We start from the raw sequence: 14,455 nt of genomic DNA, 5'->3' as shown, positions 1-14,455 counted from the left end.
CTCCTCAAGGGCATGCCGGATTTTCTCGTTCTTTGTTGATTCATGCTTCACTGGGCAGCGGGTTGCTGAGATAACAGAATTCCGGGTTGGTGTTCATTTCCACGTTTCCAAGGTCGTGGATGTGTGTAATTTTTCCCTGCTGCATGCTCCTGTGTTCCTTCCGTTTCCTGTAGTTTTATCATCAAGCGCTTAGTACAGTGCTCTGCACCCAGTAAGCGCTCAATAAATGCGATTGAATGGGTGAAAAAGTGAATCACTCTCAATAGCCCAGGACTAAGTAGACAGCTACAGCTGCCCATCATCTGCTGGTCTTGCTTCGAGGCGGAGTCATCCACTCACGGTAGTTGCGGCTGGGTTTGGACTATGGACAGGCCGCTGTCCTGTCCGTTTTCTTGTTTCAAATGGTTTCTGGGTTCCTGAGGATGTGTTGAGGATAAAGGATCCTCCTAGGGACAGATTGAGTGGTGCTTAGGCTGCTTCCTCTCCTGGTTAGCTTCTCTCGCACTAACCCACCCCCCAGTCCTCTTCCTCCTCCTCCTTCCATGCTCTGGTCTATGGGTACTTCAAGGAGAGAGACTGCCCAAGGGAGAAGCGTTCTTTGGATGTTACTTAAATGCCCAGGCCGAAAGCCTGGGAATGTTTTCGGTGTGGATTGGAAATGAGAAGAGGAGGTGTTTGTTGGGAAGCTCTGAAGTTGCTTCAGAGAAGCGGGGCTGGAAAGGAGCAGGCCCTTCGCGAAGGTGGCGAGCAAAGCCGGGGCCAGAGAGCAAGACAGGGTTGGGGTCGGAGAGTGGGTGCCCAGATAGTAGCCAGAGCTTATTCTTGGAAAGATGTAGGAGCCTCCTTCAGGACGAAGGCCTCCTAAAAGCCAGTGGGTAATCAGCGCCATCCCCCGACCCACCACCTCCATAGGTCCATGAGTTGGAATTGGAAATTTGGGAATGAAATTCTCCCAGGGTTTGGCCGCATTTAAGGGACAGGCTGGGTGCTGGGAATTGGGGCTGCCCCTAGATGGGGCTGGGACCTCAATGCCCCTCTGAGTCAGATGCACCAGGCCTGCTCCAAAAATAGATGCCTCAGAGCCCCTGGCCACCTAACTTGTGAAGTTATGGCTGGAAGCAAGCTGCCCCCACCCCAGCAGAGCCCTTCGGAAACGCAGGGAGTAGATGAAGCGATTCAGCGAGCCCAGGTGAAAGTTTAATGCATAATTCATTCCTAGGACTGGCTGAATGACTGTGGGGTCCTGGAATTTAGGACAAGATTGAAGTGGGAAATTTGGTGAGGATGCTGAAGGCGGGGCAGGGATTCTGGGTGTCTCTGTGCGTGTACATGCATGCGTGCCCACAACTTCCGAACCTAATTCTTCAGTAGTACTTTACAACCAAATTCCCTATTGGAAGATTAGGTTTTTAAATAAAATCACCAAAAAAAAAACCACTTGAGAGCAGGCTGGGGGCCGACCACAGATGAAGCTTCACGCCCCAGCCCTGGCAACTGTTGCCAGGCTAACCGTCTGAGATGCCCAACCTAGGCATGGGACTGGGAATCGGAGCCCGAGCTGGGACAGAATTGGAAAAGTTGCTACGATGGTTATTATTATCGCCGTCACCTCTCCCCCCTGCATTTGAGCACTACCAAGGATCCGGGGAGGGGAACCGATTTTGATTGTTAAATACAAAATGCTCAAGAATCCGCTTGAGCGCATCACCAAGCAGCTAGTGGAGAGGCCACGCACACAGCATAGTGCTTCGTACAAAGTGGGGGTTCAGTAAATGCCACTACTACAAGCAACCGTGACCAGCTGGGGAGGACATCCAGTCACGGCCCGAGTCGGTTTGTCTCGCGTTCCAGGGGACCCTTCCATAAGCACTTCTGCTCAAGCCGTCTTCCTGGCTCCTCATGGGCAGAGATCGGGTCTTCCTCCCCTATTGCACCCTCCCAAGAGCTTAGTACAGTGTCCTGAACACAGAAGGCGCCCAATAAATACTACTCATTGATTGATTAATAGGAGAAGGGAGGGTTCTCAAGCTCCTGGAGGGTGGAGGTCTTAGCATATCACCCCGTTCAGTCCCATGCTTGTCCATCTTGGGCGCTCAGTGAATAATCTAAAATTACAGTGTCAGTAGCAGAAAGGCAACTAATTATAGACTGTATCAAGTGCTTACTGCGAGCCAAGCACTCCTCTGAGTGCAGAGGCAGGTACTCAGATCGTTCAGAGATCCTGACCCTCAAGGGACTCATAGCCTAAGAGGAAAGGAGAGGTTTCTTATCTCCATTTTACAGATGAGAAAAGGAGGCTCAGAGACATTAGGGAACTTACCCAAAATCACATAGCAGGACAGTGGCAGAGGTGGGGCTAAAATGGGTGTTTCCTGACTCCTGAGGCCAGGCATCTTCCACCATAAGGAGCTCCTGATTTCCGTCACACCAGCAGACAGAGAGCGGTAGGCAAAGGAAAAGTCTCAACGTAGAAAGTGGCCGTCAGAGACTAGAAACTATCAGCTCCATCACTTTCTCATTCAGCAGGGGTTGTTTGGATGGTTGAAAGACTTTCCCAGAATTGGTAAACCTCGGGGAGAGACACAAAAGATAATAAAGGCTTTGGCCGAAAAAGCATGAAAGACAGTCTATAGGGTCGGGGGGTCATCCCGACTGTCAAAGTTCTTGGATTTGGGAATGGAGAATAAAGAACCAAAAGGCAGAATAAGCGCTTGGCTAAATGAGAGGAGCCGGCGGCGGGAGAAGTTGTGGGGAGGAGGAACTCTTTGTGGTCTCCTACCTTCCTCTGGAGACTCAGAGCTCTTCAAGAGTCAGAGCTGGAAGGAACGAGTTTGGTTGGAAGGAAAATTAGAATTTCCAGTCATACGCTTCTAGTTTTACCTTTCGTTGAAAGGCCTTGAGACACCCGCATGGCTCTTCGGGGATTGTGTGAGTTAAATGGTGATGACTCTAACCCCTCCTCGCAGTGTCCTAAGTCTACTTTTAAAGTCTGGGACACGCCCCGAGGTGACTTAATCACAAAGACGGCGCTTTTAGAAATCCAAAACAATCCGGAACGAAATCAAATCAGGGCACTCGCCTTGCTGAACGTTCCCATCTTCCTGCTACAATTTTCAGAGAATTGCTCCTGTCTCTGTGCGTCGACCTTTGATTATTCCCATTCCTTAGAAGGTGCCTTTGCTCACAGCCTTGCCGCTCCCCGGAAGTGGCATTTGGGCCTCCTCTCAGAGGACATAAAAGCATGAAGGGGTTTGCTAGCATAAATTCAGCTTGCAAACCTGCTAAATGCCTGTGTTCAGGAGCTGCCTGCCTCCTGGGAGTAGACAGTAGCCAGAGACAATGGCATGTTACCTGCCAGTTTAGTTGTATAATAATAATGATAATTGTGGTATTTGTTAAACGCCTGCTATGTCCTAAGTGCTGGAGTAGATACAAGATAGCCAGTTCAGACCCAGTCCCTGTCTCACATGAGGCTCACAGTCTGAGTAGCAGGGAGAGTAGGTATTGAATCCCCAGTTTAAAGACGAGGAAACTGAGGTCCATAGAAGTAGGAAGTGACATAACCAAGGTCTCAAAGCAGAGTCCCAGGCCCAGGCTCTTTTCACTAGGCCTCGCTGCTTCGCTGCTTTCATTTTTAGAGGGAAAACCTGGGATCCAAATGATTTATTACTACAGAAAGAAACAAAATCGAGGGGAGGTGTTTAAAGGGGTAGGGGCTTTTGATTGAAGCTTCCAGGAATCCAGAGGGCAGGGTTTGCACCCTTGTGAAACCTCAGGTCGTATGACCCCAATTTGGTGGCTATTGGGCAGAGCCGGGGCCCGGGGCTGTGGAGAATGGGGTGGGACGCAAGAGGTCTTCCTGTCTGTCTCCCCCTCTAGACCGGAAGCTCTTTGTGGGCAGAGATCGTGTCTGATAGCTATATTGCATTACGCTTTCCCAAGCGCTCGGTACAGTGCTGTGCACACAAGGTGTGCTCAATAAATGCCATGGATTGATCATTTTTTTGTTGTTGTTCTCGTTGTTTCAAACAGGCTCAGCTGTCGCCGGTGCATCATCGTGGGGAACGGCGGCGTGCTCGCCAATAAGTCACTCGGAGCTAAAATTGATGACTACGACGTGGTTGTCAGGTGAGCCCCTGCAAGCGTTCCTGAGGACTTGAATCCTCCTCTCGTCCACCCAAAGGAGGCCGGGCACCGTTGGGGAGAAGACTTCCGGGTTGTCGGGTTCCATTTTCTGGGAGCGGAAATTTCCCTCCTGAAAGGAGTATGAGTGCTGGGGGCGGGGCAGGGTGGAGCGGAGTGGGGAAAAGGAAAAGGAAAGTAGGAAAAATCGTAAGAAAGTTGGTATTTGTTAAGCGCTTACTATGTGCAGAGCACATAGTCATAGTCGTAGCAGACAGGACTCCCAAGAAGCCCCTTTGGGGAGTAGGTCCCCTTTCTTTGGTCTTGGACCTATTGAAAGGGGACTGGAGTATAATCCATCGACCTGATGCAGAAAAGGAAAGCGAGTAGGAGACGTCAGGTGTGGATGGGCTAGAGACTCGCCCGGATACTGGATTTTTGCACTGGGATCTGGCCCTCCCCCACAACCTCCCCATCCAGACCTGATCCGGGTTCACAAAGAAGGGCTACTTGTTGACCTGATCCGGATTCACAAAGAAGGGCTACTTGCCCGGCCCGCATTTCTGATGGCAGTCATATCCTGGGTGCTGCTGTGCCTGTCCTGGGGGATCAAGACCAGTGCTCCACTCTCTCTCTTCTTGTGTTTTTCCACTTGAAGAGGGCTGGGTTGTGAACTTCTTCTTGGCTATGGTTTAGGGAGGACTCAGTGCCCTCTGTCTTCTCACCCCCAACCCCTCTCTGTCCAGAACCACTGATTTCTCAAGCCTCCCTGCAGTTGAGTCAAGTACATTGTGGGTGTGCATTTCTGGAGTCTGGGGAAGCTGCCAAGCTAAGGATGGATAAGATCACCGGCTTGGGAGTCAGAAGGATCTGAGTTCTAATGCCGGCTCCACTAATGATCTGCTGTGTGACCTTGGGCAGATCACTTAACTTCTCTGTGCCTCAGTTACCTCATCTGTAAAATAGGGATTAAGACTGTGAGCTCCATGTGAATTGCTTGTATCTACTCCGGTGCTTAGTACGGTGCCTGGCACATAGTAAGTGCTTAACAAATACCATCTTTAACAATTACCATTTGTAGTAGACAGACTGGATCGAATTGCAGAAAACCCATAGGAGGAGGGAGAGAGGAAGAAAGCAGGCCTCTGGCAAGAACCTTGACTGGAACAGGGTCCTGGGCTGGAGCACTGAGCTGCAGACTGGGTATTCCTGCCAATTCCATAGGGATCAAGACTCATTCCTCTCTCTGGCATCGGACCACACAAGATGTATCAGAAAATGGGTTGTGTGAGAGGAAGTGTGTGTTGTGGGGGGACGACGACAACCCCACACCCTCCAGACAGCCTTCCCTGACTAACTGGAAGTTGGGCGGTGAATCTTTAGCCCATCACTAACCTCTCTCCTAGGCCAGCGTGCCATGTGCACCGTCCAGTAGAGCCGTACCAATTGCACTGATTGCTCATAGTATAAATAGTCCTTTTGTTATTTGTCAGTGTTTGTCTAGTCGTCAGTGGCGCTTTGACCGTGGCGCTTTGACCGTGTATATATTTGTCTGCTTCGATGCGGACGGTTTTCATTTGGAAGCCCCTAGGGGGCTGGGGCCGGATCCGCTGAAGCGACCTCACCCTGGAGCCGGCAGAGGACCCGACCTGGAGATGCTGGCTATTACGTGGGGACCAGGTCAGGTGGGAGTCCATGGGTTATGCCGAGCTTCCAGTCCTCCTCTGGTCCAGATGGTAGCAGGAGAAAGAAGACCAGGGCCATCACGCAGGCCCCAGGGGAGGCTGAGAGAGGCTCCATGGTCTCTAAAGGGACATCTGGGAAGGCTTCCTGGGCTAATTCCTCTCCTCAGATCATATCCTGTCATCCCCACCATCCCCATTTCGCCACTTCTGTGCCAGCTAATTGTTTACTCAGGACCACCTGTAGCAATTCCTGATGGCCCCTTACATCACCCCCACCCCCGTTACTTAAGCACTAACTCACCTAAATAGCCACTTTTCTTCTTTTACTGTCTGTCTCCTCTGCCAGATGACTGTAAGCGCATTAAGGGCAGGGATCAGGTCTCCTAACTCCACGGCAGTTGTTTGATTCTAGCACCTCCTAGCAGCATGGCACAGTGGAAAGAACGTGGCCCTGGGAGTCAGAAGACCTGGGTTCTTATCCCGGTTCTGCCAGTTGCTTGCAGCGTGACGTTGGGCAAGCCACTTGAGTTCTCTGTGCCTCAGTTTCCTCAACGGTAACTAAATACCTGTTCTCCCTCCTTGGATTGTGAGCCCCATGTGGCACGGGGACTGTGTCCAACCTGATTAACTTGTATCTACCCCAGCACTTAGAACAGTGCAAGGCACATAATACTAAACTCATCTCCGGGTTCTCCATAGGCTGAACTCTGCTCCCGTCAAGGGCTTTGAGAAGGATGTGGGGAGCAAGACCACCTTACGCATCACCTACCCAGAGGGGGCCATCCAGAAGCCAGAGCAGTATGAGAGGGATTCCCTGTTTGTCCTGGCAGGCTTCAAGTGGCAAGATTTCAAGTGGTTGAAATACATCGTTTACAAGGAGAAAGTGGTAAGACCAGCGAGCGGCCGGTCGCTTGGTGAGACGGTGGGGGGTCGTCTTGGGAGAGGGGGCCGGGGAGGCTGAGCCTTTCAAGTGGTTTCATCTAAGCTAACATACGTGGGTGGGCCCGGGCGAGGTCTTTCCCTCCAGCCCCTGGGAGAAAGCAGAGCCAGGCAGCAGAATCCGGTTCCAGGAATTGGGCTTCCCGCTATTGTCTCCATGGCCCCTTAGGGTCTCCTTCAGGTTAAGACATGGTCACAGGATGGATCAGCTTACAATGATCCTGGCCCGGCCTCAGCCCCCTTCTGTGCCGCCGCTGTGTGTGAGGGTTGTGGGACCCGAGGGATACGAGCAAAGGTTTTGGGGGGAAGGGAGGATCGTGAAGGGGCAAGAAAGAAGCCGATGCGGACCTGCTCCATCTTGAGTCATTCCTCCCGGGCGTCTGTCACCGCCACCGTCATCCCGAAGGAACATTAGTTTCGGGCCCCGAGCTTGACACGAGGGCAGGATAAATTACCCGGGGCCTCCATGGTCTCTTCCCACCAGGAGCCGACTGTCTAGATTAGGGAGGCAGGATGCACAGAGAAGAAGGTGGTGGCGACTTTGGTTCCGTAAAGAAATGGCTGGTGCCCCCGGCCTGTTTGAACCCAGAGCCAGGAGCCCAGAAACAGGATCCCTGTGCCCGCCTGCCAGGGCTCTGAGCTTCCTCTCACGCTCTGGGCTCCATGGAAACCAGGAAGTTCCTTCATGTTCCCCTGTTGGCGTGCATTGACTCAGTAAGGGGAGGGATCCTTCTGCCCCTGATTGCTTTGCTCTGGGAGCAACCTTGGGAGGGAAGGTGAGCTGGAAACCCTAGGAGTAGCAGGCCTACATTATTATGAGGGGATGACGCAGAAGGAGCACAGTAATGTGGAAAAATCCAGGCTAAATCCAGGGGCATCTCTAGGTCAGGGGATGGTTTCTTGGGTCCCTGGGGTTCTGCGGGGTCCATGCTGGAATTGCAGCCTCCCCACCCCCAAGACCTCTAACTCTTCTCCCCCTGGGGTGATGCGCTCTCATCTTTTCTTTGTAGCCAGAGAGAGAGGTCAAGTGGAGAGGGGAGTGTTTATAGAGTACAAGCTGCGACAAAGAAACGAACAGGTTTATTGGATGATTGAAATGCGCCTGATGAGCAGGTGCTGAGGAGTGATTTTTCTAGGGCTGAGATATGGTGGATATCATGCTTCCTTGGAATGTTCGCCTTAATGAAAGTGACAGAGGAGCTTTCTCCAGACACGGAATGGGGGAGCAGACCGGCTCTCTGAAGGACCCCGACCCCCACTCCCCCGGAGACACCGGAGTGACTCATCATTCTGGGAAAATGAGCCTGGGCTGCGTTCACCTAGAATGGCAGGGAGCGCCTAAGTCAAAGGAAATGGATGTGGCTGGTACATTCCTGGGATCCAGGCCCCGAGGAGAGTGATCCTGTGAAGGTTAGGGATCTGGAACGGAATAAGAAATCAGGCTTGGTGGCAGGCAACCATCTGGCTTGCCCTGACCACCAAGATGCCCTTTGGCAGCCATATGTCCCCATCAGAGAACAACTGTCCTTTCTGAGCCATCAGCGATCTCTGACTTCAGAGGGGGCAGAGGAAATGACACTGTGCCAAACACCGAGACTTGTGTTTTGGTGGAGAATTGCACGCAACCAGCCTCTCCTTTAGGGAGATGTCGGGGCTTATTCCGGGCTGCTTCCTCGCACATCTCCCGGCGTGCCTGAACAAAGTCCCCTGGGCCGCGCACCTTCCCTTCTCTGAACATCTCGGGGGTTGTGGTGAAGAAGCCAGGGCACGTGAGCCACGGCCTCCCCAGTGATTTGGAATCCCGGTTTCTGGACTCCTTAGTTCCCCTCCTCGGGAAGGAGAACTCCTGCAGTGGACTGGGATCACGGTGGAACCTCGCTGAATGTTGGCCGGGGCTGCGGTAGCCCGCCAAGCCATTCCTGGCCTTTAGCCAGGGGGAGGTGCTTGGCACAGATCAGCACTTAATACCATCATTATTATTGTTGTTTAGTTATTATTATTAACAATAATTATTGTTAATAATAATAATAAGATCTGGGGCTTTGTGGGGAGAGAGCATGTACGTTTTGCTTGATTTGATTTGAGGGAAGGGTTGGAGAGGCGCTCTGCTGGGCTCCCAACCATCGGTCCCCATTTTAAACAACTTCCCGCTATTGGCATTCCATCGTTGGCCTCCATGGACCTGGGTTCATCCTTTCCTAGAGGGTCACTTAACCTGGCATCTAGGAGCTTTGGGTTGTCCCTGTTCCAGCGGCTTGTTGCCCACCCGGCCCTGTCAGAGATGCACCAGAGGGCCCAAGATCATCCAGGACCTCATCCTCCAGGTTTGGAGAACCCAGGAGTCTTGGGAAGGAGCAGCTTCCAACCCAAGGCTGAAGAACTGTTTTCCCTCTCACTCAAGAGGAAGCACCTTGTTTAGGGAAAGGGGAATGAGTCACCACCCCCAGCATGAGTGACATAAGGGCTAGGGGGGAGAACGCTAAGAAGTTGGGAGACCTCCAGGACTGAGGTGTTCACAGTCCCCCAGGGCTTGCATTCTTCTCAGCGGGAACCAGTGGGACCAGTTTCTTTCTCGTCTCTCATGTCACTCCCCGCTGATGCCGCCGCCTCTGGCTCTTGGTTATCCTCAGCTTTCCAAGGATGCCCCTGGGGCAGAGCGAGAGTCCCGCGGGGAGGCCAGAACCATCGTCCTTGGGTCCTGCACAGAGCTGGGGAAGAAGTGCCTGAGAGGAAGGGGGGACGGTTCCTTGGAGGGTCGCTCTGTGGCGAATCCCACTCCACCGGGGGATGGGGCGGGAGGGCAGATATGCCGTACAACAGTGAACAACAACTGGGGCAAGTCACAATGTCTCCGGTGCTTCAGCCCCTTAAGGTCACCACTGCCTTCTTCTCTTGTAAACAGAGGAGATAGGTTCCCTCCATGCTCCTGGAGAAGCCATGGGTCAGTAGTGGTCCCACCTGTGTTGGGCTTTTTTCTGGGAGAAATGCCCAGTTTGGTCCTGAATCTTCGTTGAGCAAATCCACCATCGGGTGCCAGTCTATTGTGGAGCCAGGTACCACCAGCCCTTCCCAGAATCCCTCCCAGGGCCTGCCCTGGGAGTTACAATGTCAGCCCTAAACTCTGCCCCGTGCCAACACGGGCTCCCCGCAATGTCAGGGAGCCCCATGGCACCCCTCGGAGGGCAGGCAGGCTGGTGGCAGAGAGCAGGAGCAGCACAGAGCGCCCTATGAGGGAACCCTTGTGAGCTCATGATTACACGCCTGAGTCCCCAAGGGCTGAAGCAAACCGCTTCTGGCTGACCTGGGGAAGTCGCAGCAGAAAAGATCTGCCAGAGGTACTTGATTTTAAGGAATATGAGGAATGGGGATGTGCTTGAAAAGCTGTCCATGAGGGGAAGACCTCTGCTCTGATTCTGATCTTCCCAAAGACCCGCAATCAGTCAATCAATCAATTGATCGTATTCATTGAGCACTTAATTGGTGCAGAGAACACTGTACTAAGTGCTTGGGAGAGTACAATATAGCAGTGTAACAGAGTTGGTAGGCACATTCCCTGCCCACAATGAACTTACAGTCTAGAGGAGGAGGCAGACATCAATATAAACAAATAAATTACGGACATGTACTTAAGTGCTGAGGGGGTGAGAGAGGGGTGATATAAAGGGAACAAATCCAAAGTCACGGGAGATGCAGAGGGAGTGGGAGAAGAGGAAATGAACGCTTAGTCGGGGAAGGCTTTGAAGGTGGGAAGAGTAATCGTCTGTCAGTTATGAAGAGGGAGGGAGTTCCAGGCCAGAGGCAAGACGAGGGTGAGAGGTCAGCAGTGAGACGAGATCGAGGGACAGTGAGAAGGTTAGCACCAGAAGAGCAAAGGATGCAAGCTGGGTGTAGTAGGGGAGCAGCAGAGTAAGGTAGGAAGGGGCAAGTGATTGCTTTTAAGCTGATGGTAAGGAGCTTCTTTTTGATGTGGAGGTAGATGGGCACCCACTGGGTGTTCGTGACGAGTGGGGAAACATGGACTGGACGTTTTTGTAGAAGAATGATCCAGGGAAGTGAAGTATGGACTGATCTGGAGAAGGACGGGAGGCAGCAAAGGGCAATCTCTCCCCGGATGCCGCATCGGGTGGAGAGGCAATCATACGTCGGTCGTGGCTCAGTGGAAAGAGCCCGAGCTTGGGAGTCATAGGTCATGGGTTTGAATCCTGGCTCTGCCACTTCTCAGCTGTGTGACTGTGGGCAAGTCACTTAACTTCTCTGGGCTTAAGTTCCCTCATCTGTAAAATGGGGATTAACTGTGAGCCTCACGTCAGACAACTTGATTACCCTATATCTACCTCAGCTCTTAGAACAGTGCTCTGCACATAGTAAGCGCTTAACAAATACCGGCATTATTATTATTCTTCCACACTCATAGGCTTGGACGCTAGCCATGTCCCGAGCCTTCTCCCTATGCATTCCCCGAACAATAGGAGACCAATCTGGAGGCTTGCTAGAAAGATCTGCCTCGCTCTCAGAGAGCTCTGGCAGCGAGGACTGAGGTGCACTGGCGAACCAGACTGGTGGAAACTTCCTTCTGCCTCCCTCCCTCCTCCGGTTGTTTTCCCCATCTGAGGGAAAGGAGCAAGATGGCATTTCAGACCTCTCCCATCCCTTGCTCGAGTCACTTGCCCCTTTCCCTTGGCCAGAGAACTGCGGCAGCTCCTCCCAGATGAAAAATGCCAAGAATGTGACTCTTGGGCGCGTGCAGCAAATATTCTACCCAGTATTCGTCGGTTCCAATTGGAATGAAATTCCGCGCTCTCGGGGCCGGGGCCGGGCCTCCCAGTTTTCAAGATCCCTCTCTCGGTGCCGTGGCCAGTGCTCCCAGGTGCCTGGAGTGACAGAGAATCAGGTGAAGACAGAGGAGCAGTGCCCCTTAGCTTGTGTTCCTTGGGCTACAAGGGGAAGGAGGAAAACTGTATATGCTTGTGTGTGTGTGTGTGTGTGTGTGTTTGTGCATCGCAGGGGGTGAGGTGAGGTGAGAGTTCCCCCGTCCAACCCCAGGTGAGAGTTGAGCTTTCCGTGCCACGAGATTCCTGAGCAAACGTGTGCATGGCTGGATGGGGAAAGGAGAGTAAAGCAGGAAAGTCCCCAATCCCACTTACTGTCTATGCCCCTGGGGCACTATTTCCCCCATTCTGGGGCCTCACAGTGATCGGCCATTATGGATGTTTATTGTATTGTATTCTCCCAAGCACTTAGTACAGTGCTCTGCACACGGTAAGTGCTCAATAAATACAATTGAATGAGTGAATGACGGTGGCGAAGGCCAGGTTTGACTTCGGCACTGGGGCCCCTCCCAGGGCAGGTGGGCTATTAAACCTTGGCTGGCGCGAGATTGCTAATTCCAAAGAAAACTAGTCTTCTGCCCCTCATCTCACGTCTCTGGATGGAGGCAGCTGCTTAGACTGGGGAGGGGAGCCCTTGGCCACCAGACAAACAAACAGTAGTTGGCAGTGGCTGAACTCAGCAAGGAGGCTGATGCAGTAGTCAAGGCGGGGTCTGTTTAGTGCCTGGATCAGAGTGATAGCGGTTTTGATGGAGAGGAAAGGGCAGATTCTAGGGATGTTAGGAAGGAAGAACGGACAGGATTCGGTAACAACCTGAAAATGCAGGTTAAGTGAGAGGTGAATCGAGGATAATGCCACGGTTATAGGCTTGTGAGAGTGTATGTTGGTGTTGTCTTCAGTGATGGGAAAGTGTGGGGAAGGACAGGGTTTGGGTGGGAGTTCTCTTTTGGACATAATAATAGTAATGTTGGTATTTGTTAAGCGCTTACTATGTGCAGAGCACTGTTCTAAGCGCTGAGGTAGATGCAGGGTGATCAGGTCATCCCACGTGAGGCTCACAGTCTTAATCCCCATTTTACAGATGAGGTCACTGAGGCACAGAGAAGTTAAGCGACTTGCCCACAGTCACACAGCTGACAAGTGGCAGAGCAGGGATTCGAACCCATGACCTCGGACTCCCAAGCCCAGGCTCTTTCCACTGAGCCACGCTGTTGGAGGTGTCCGTGGGACATCCAGCAAGAGATGTCCTGAAGGCAGAAGGAAATATGAGGCTGCAGAGCAGGAGAGAGAGGTTGGGGGGGTAGAGAGGTAGTTTTGACAATCATCCTCATTTGGGGGGAGTAAAGTTTAGTGATCGAACACCTCTGAGCTGGAGAGAGCAGCAGGGGGACGCTTCATGTGAGGGCCGGCTGCCCCTTGGATCCCGAGGGTGGCATTTTCCTGCTCATTGCCCTACCTGCCGTGGAAGCGAAGGAAGAAGGAGAGGCCCAAGAAGCGAAAGGAGCACAGCAATCTTAATGCCAGGGCTCAGCAAGGCATCCAGAACCACTGGTGAGCAAACAGTGGAGCAAACAGTGGAGAAGTCAGCTTGGCTTAGTGGATAGAGAGTGGACCTGGTTTCTTATCCCGGCACCGCCACCTGTCTGCTGTGTGACCTTGGGCAAGTCACTTAACTCCTCTGTGCCACAGCTGTAAAATGGGGATTAAGACTGTGAGCTCCATATCGGACAGGGACTGTGTCCGGTCTGAATATCTTGTATCTAGCCCAGGACTTAGTACAGGGTCTGGCACATAATAAGCACTTAGCAAAAACCATAAAAAAAGCAACCAGACTCAAGCCCAAGCTGACCCCTGCAAGCCTTTGGTTCTGGGGTGGGGGCGGGGAGGCAGGAGAAGGAAGCCAGGGAGTGAATCTCTCCACCTCCCCCTTAGGTAGCATCTTCGCCTACATCTTTTTGACTGCTTAAGACTCCCTTCCGATCGGACCAGTAACGCTCGGGAGCTTTTCCCCCCGGATTCTCGCCCTGCTCTGTTTGCTAGCTTCCTGCACCTCCGCAGTCAACTCTGCTCTCCTTTTCTATTTTCACCACCTTGCGGTCATAAACCACGCTAATCCCCAAGCTCCACAGAAGCTGCCAGACCACCAAGACTTTCACTACACCCCGTGGGCAAGGCGGTTCTGACTCTGCCTGATTTATTTGGGAGGCAAATGCAGCAAAAAGTCACTTTGGGCCCTAAAGAGGAAGTCGAGCATCCAGAGTGCCCTCCCAGACTTCTGTGAAGACTCAGGGCTGTCGAAGGAGATTCAGCACCCACTCTGGAATCTTTTCAAAAGGAGTCATGTTCTCCTCTTTGCGGGGAGAGAAGCACCTCTTGGGGGGGAAAAAAATTCTTCAGTCTTTTTGAAGTATCAGTGCCATTGCCTCGACTTGCCTTCTTATTCTCCTTTGAGTTCCTTGTTCCTTTCCCTGGGGGAACTGGAAAGCGTGTTGATTTGAATGTCTACTCTTTCCTACTTCTAATGAGAGAAAGATAGATATGGAATGGGCCTTCTGGTGGGCTCAGGAGCTTCCCCAGTAGATGGGGAAGATGTTTTGCCCCCACCCTGTGCCAGTGTTACCTGGAAGTTACATACTCGATCTCAACAACAAGTGAACTAACTGCTTGCTGGTCAACGCCTTATGGGAGAATCACTGCCCTCATCCCCTGGTCCCCTTTCTTAACGGTTCACTAAAAGACAGCAAACAGAAAGAAGGAATCTCACAAGTAGAGGGCCCAAGCTCCTTCTCACCAGGCCTCAGAGCAGAATGGGGGAGTCACAAGGAGCCACCCTGCCAGGTGGAAGAGAGGCGGGAAACGGGCCATAATGTGGATGAGGGA

General features: G+C 52.3%; 1 protein-coding gene across 9 annotated transcripts in view; it reads left to right on the top strand.

The window, feature by feature from the left end:
- The window catches only part of ST3GAL3 (ST3 beta-galactoside alpha-2,3-sialyltransferase 3), a 216,366-nt gene that overhangs the window by 176,920 nt on the left and 24,991 nt on the right, over positions 1-14,455 (top strand). For all 9 annotated transcript variants that reach the window (XM_029083372.2, XM_029083371.2, XM_029083375.2 and 6 more), the window contains 2 exons: positions 4,033-4,128; positions 6,507-6,693. In XM_029083372.2, coding sequence (XP_028939205.1) covers positions 4,033-4,128; positions 6,507-6,693 — 283 coding nt within the window. The remainder of the gene's footprint in view (positions 1-4,032; positions 4,129-6,506; positions 6,694-14,455) is intronic.

The sequence above is a fragment of the Ornithorhynchus anatinus genome, chromosome 18 (genome assembly GCF_004115215.2).
Source record: "Ornithorhynchus anatinus isolate Pmale09 chromosome 18, mOrnAna1.pri.v4, whole genome shotgun sequence".
NCBI lineage: Eukaryota > Metazoa > Chordata > Mammalia > Monotremata > Ornithorhynchidae > Ornithorhynchus > Ornithorhynchus anatinus.
Note: the sequence above shows the minus strand (reverse complement) of the source record. Positions and strands in the feature narration are given on the sequence as shown.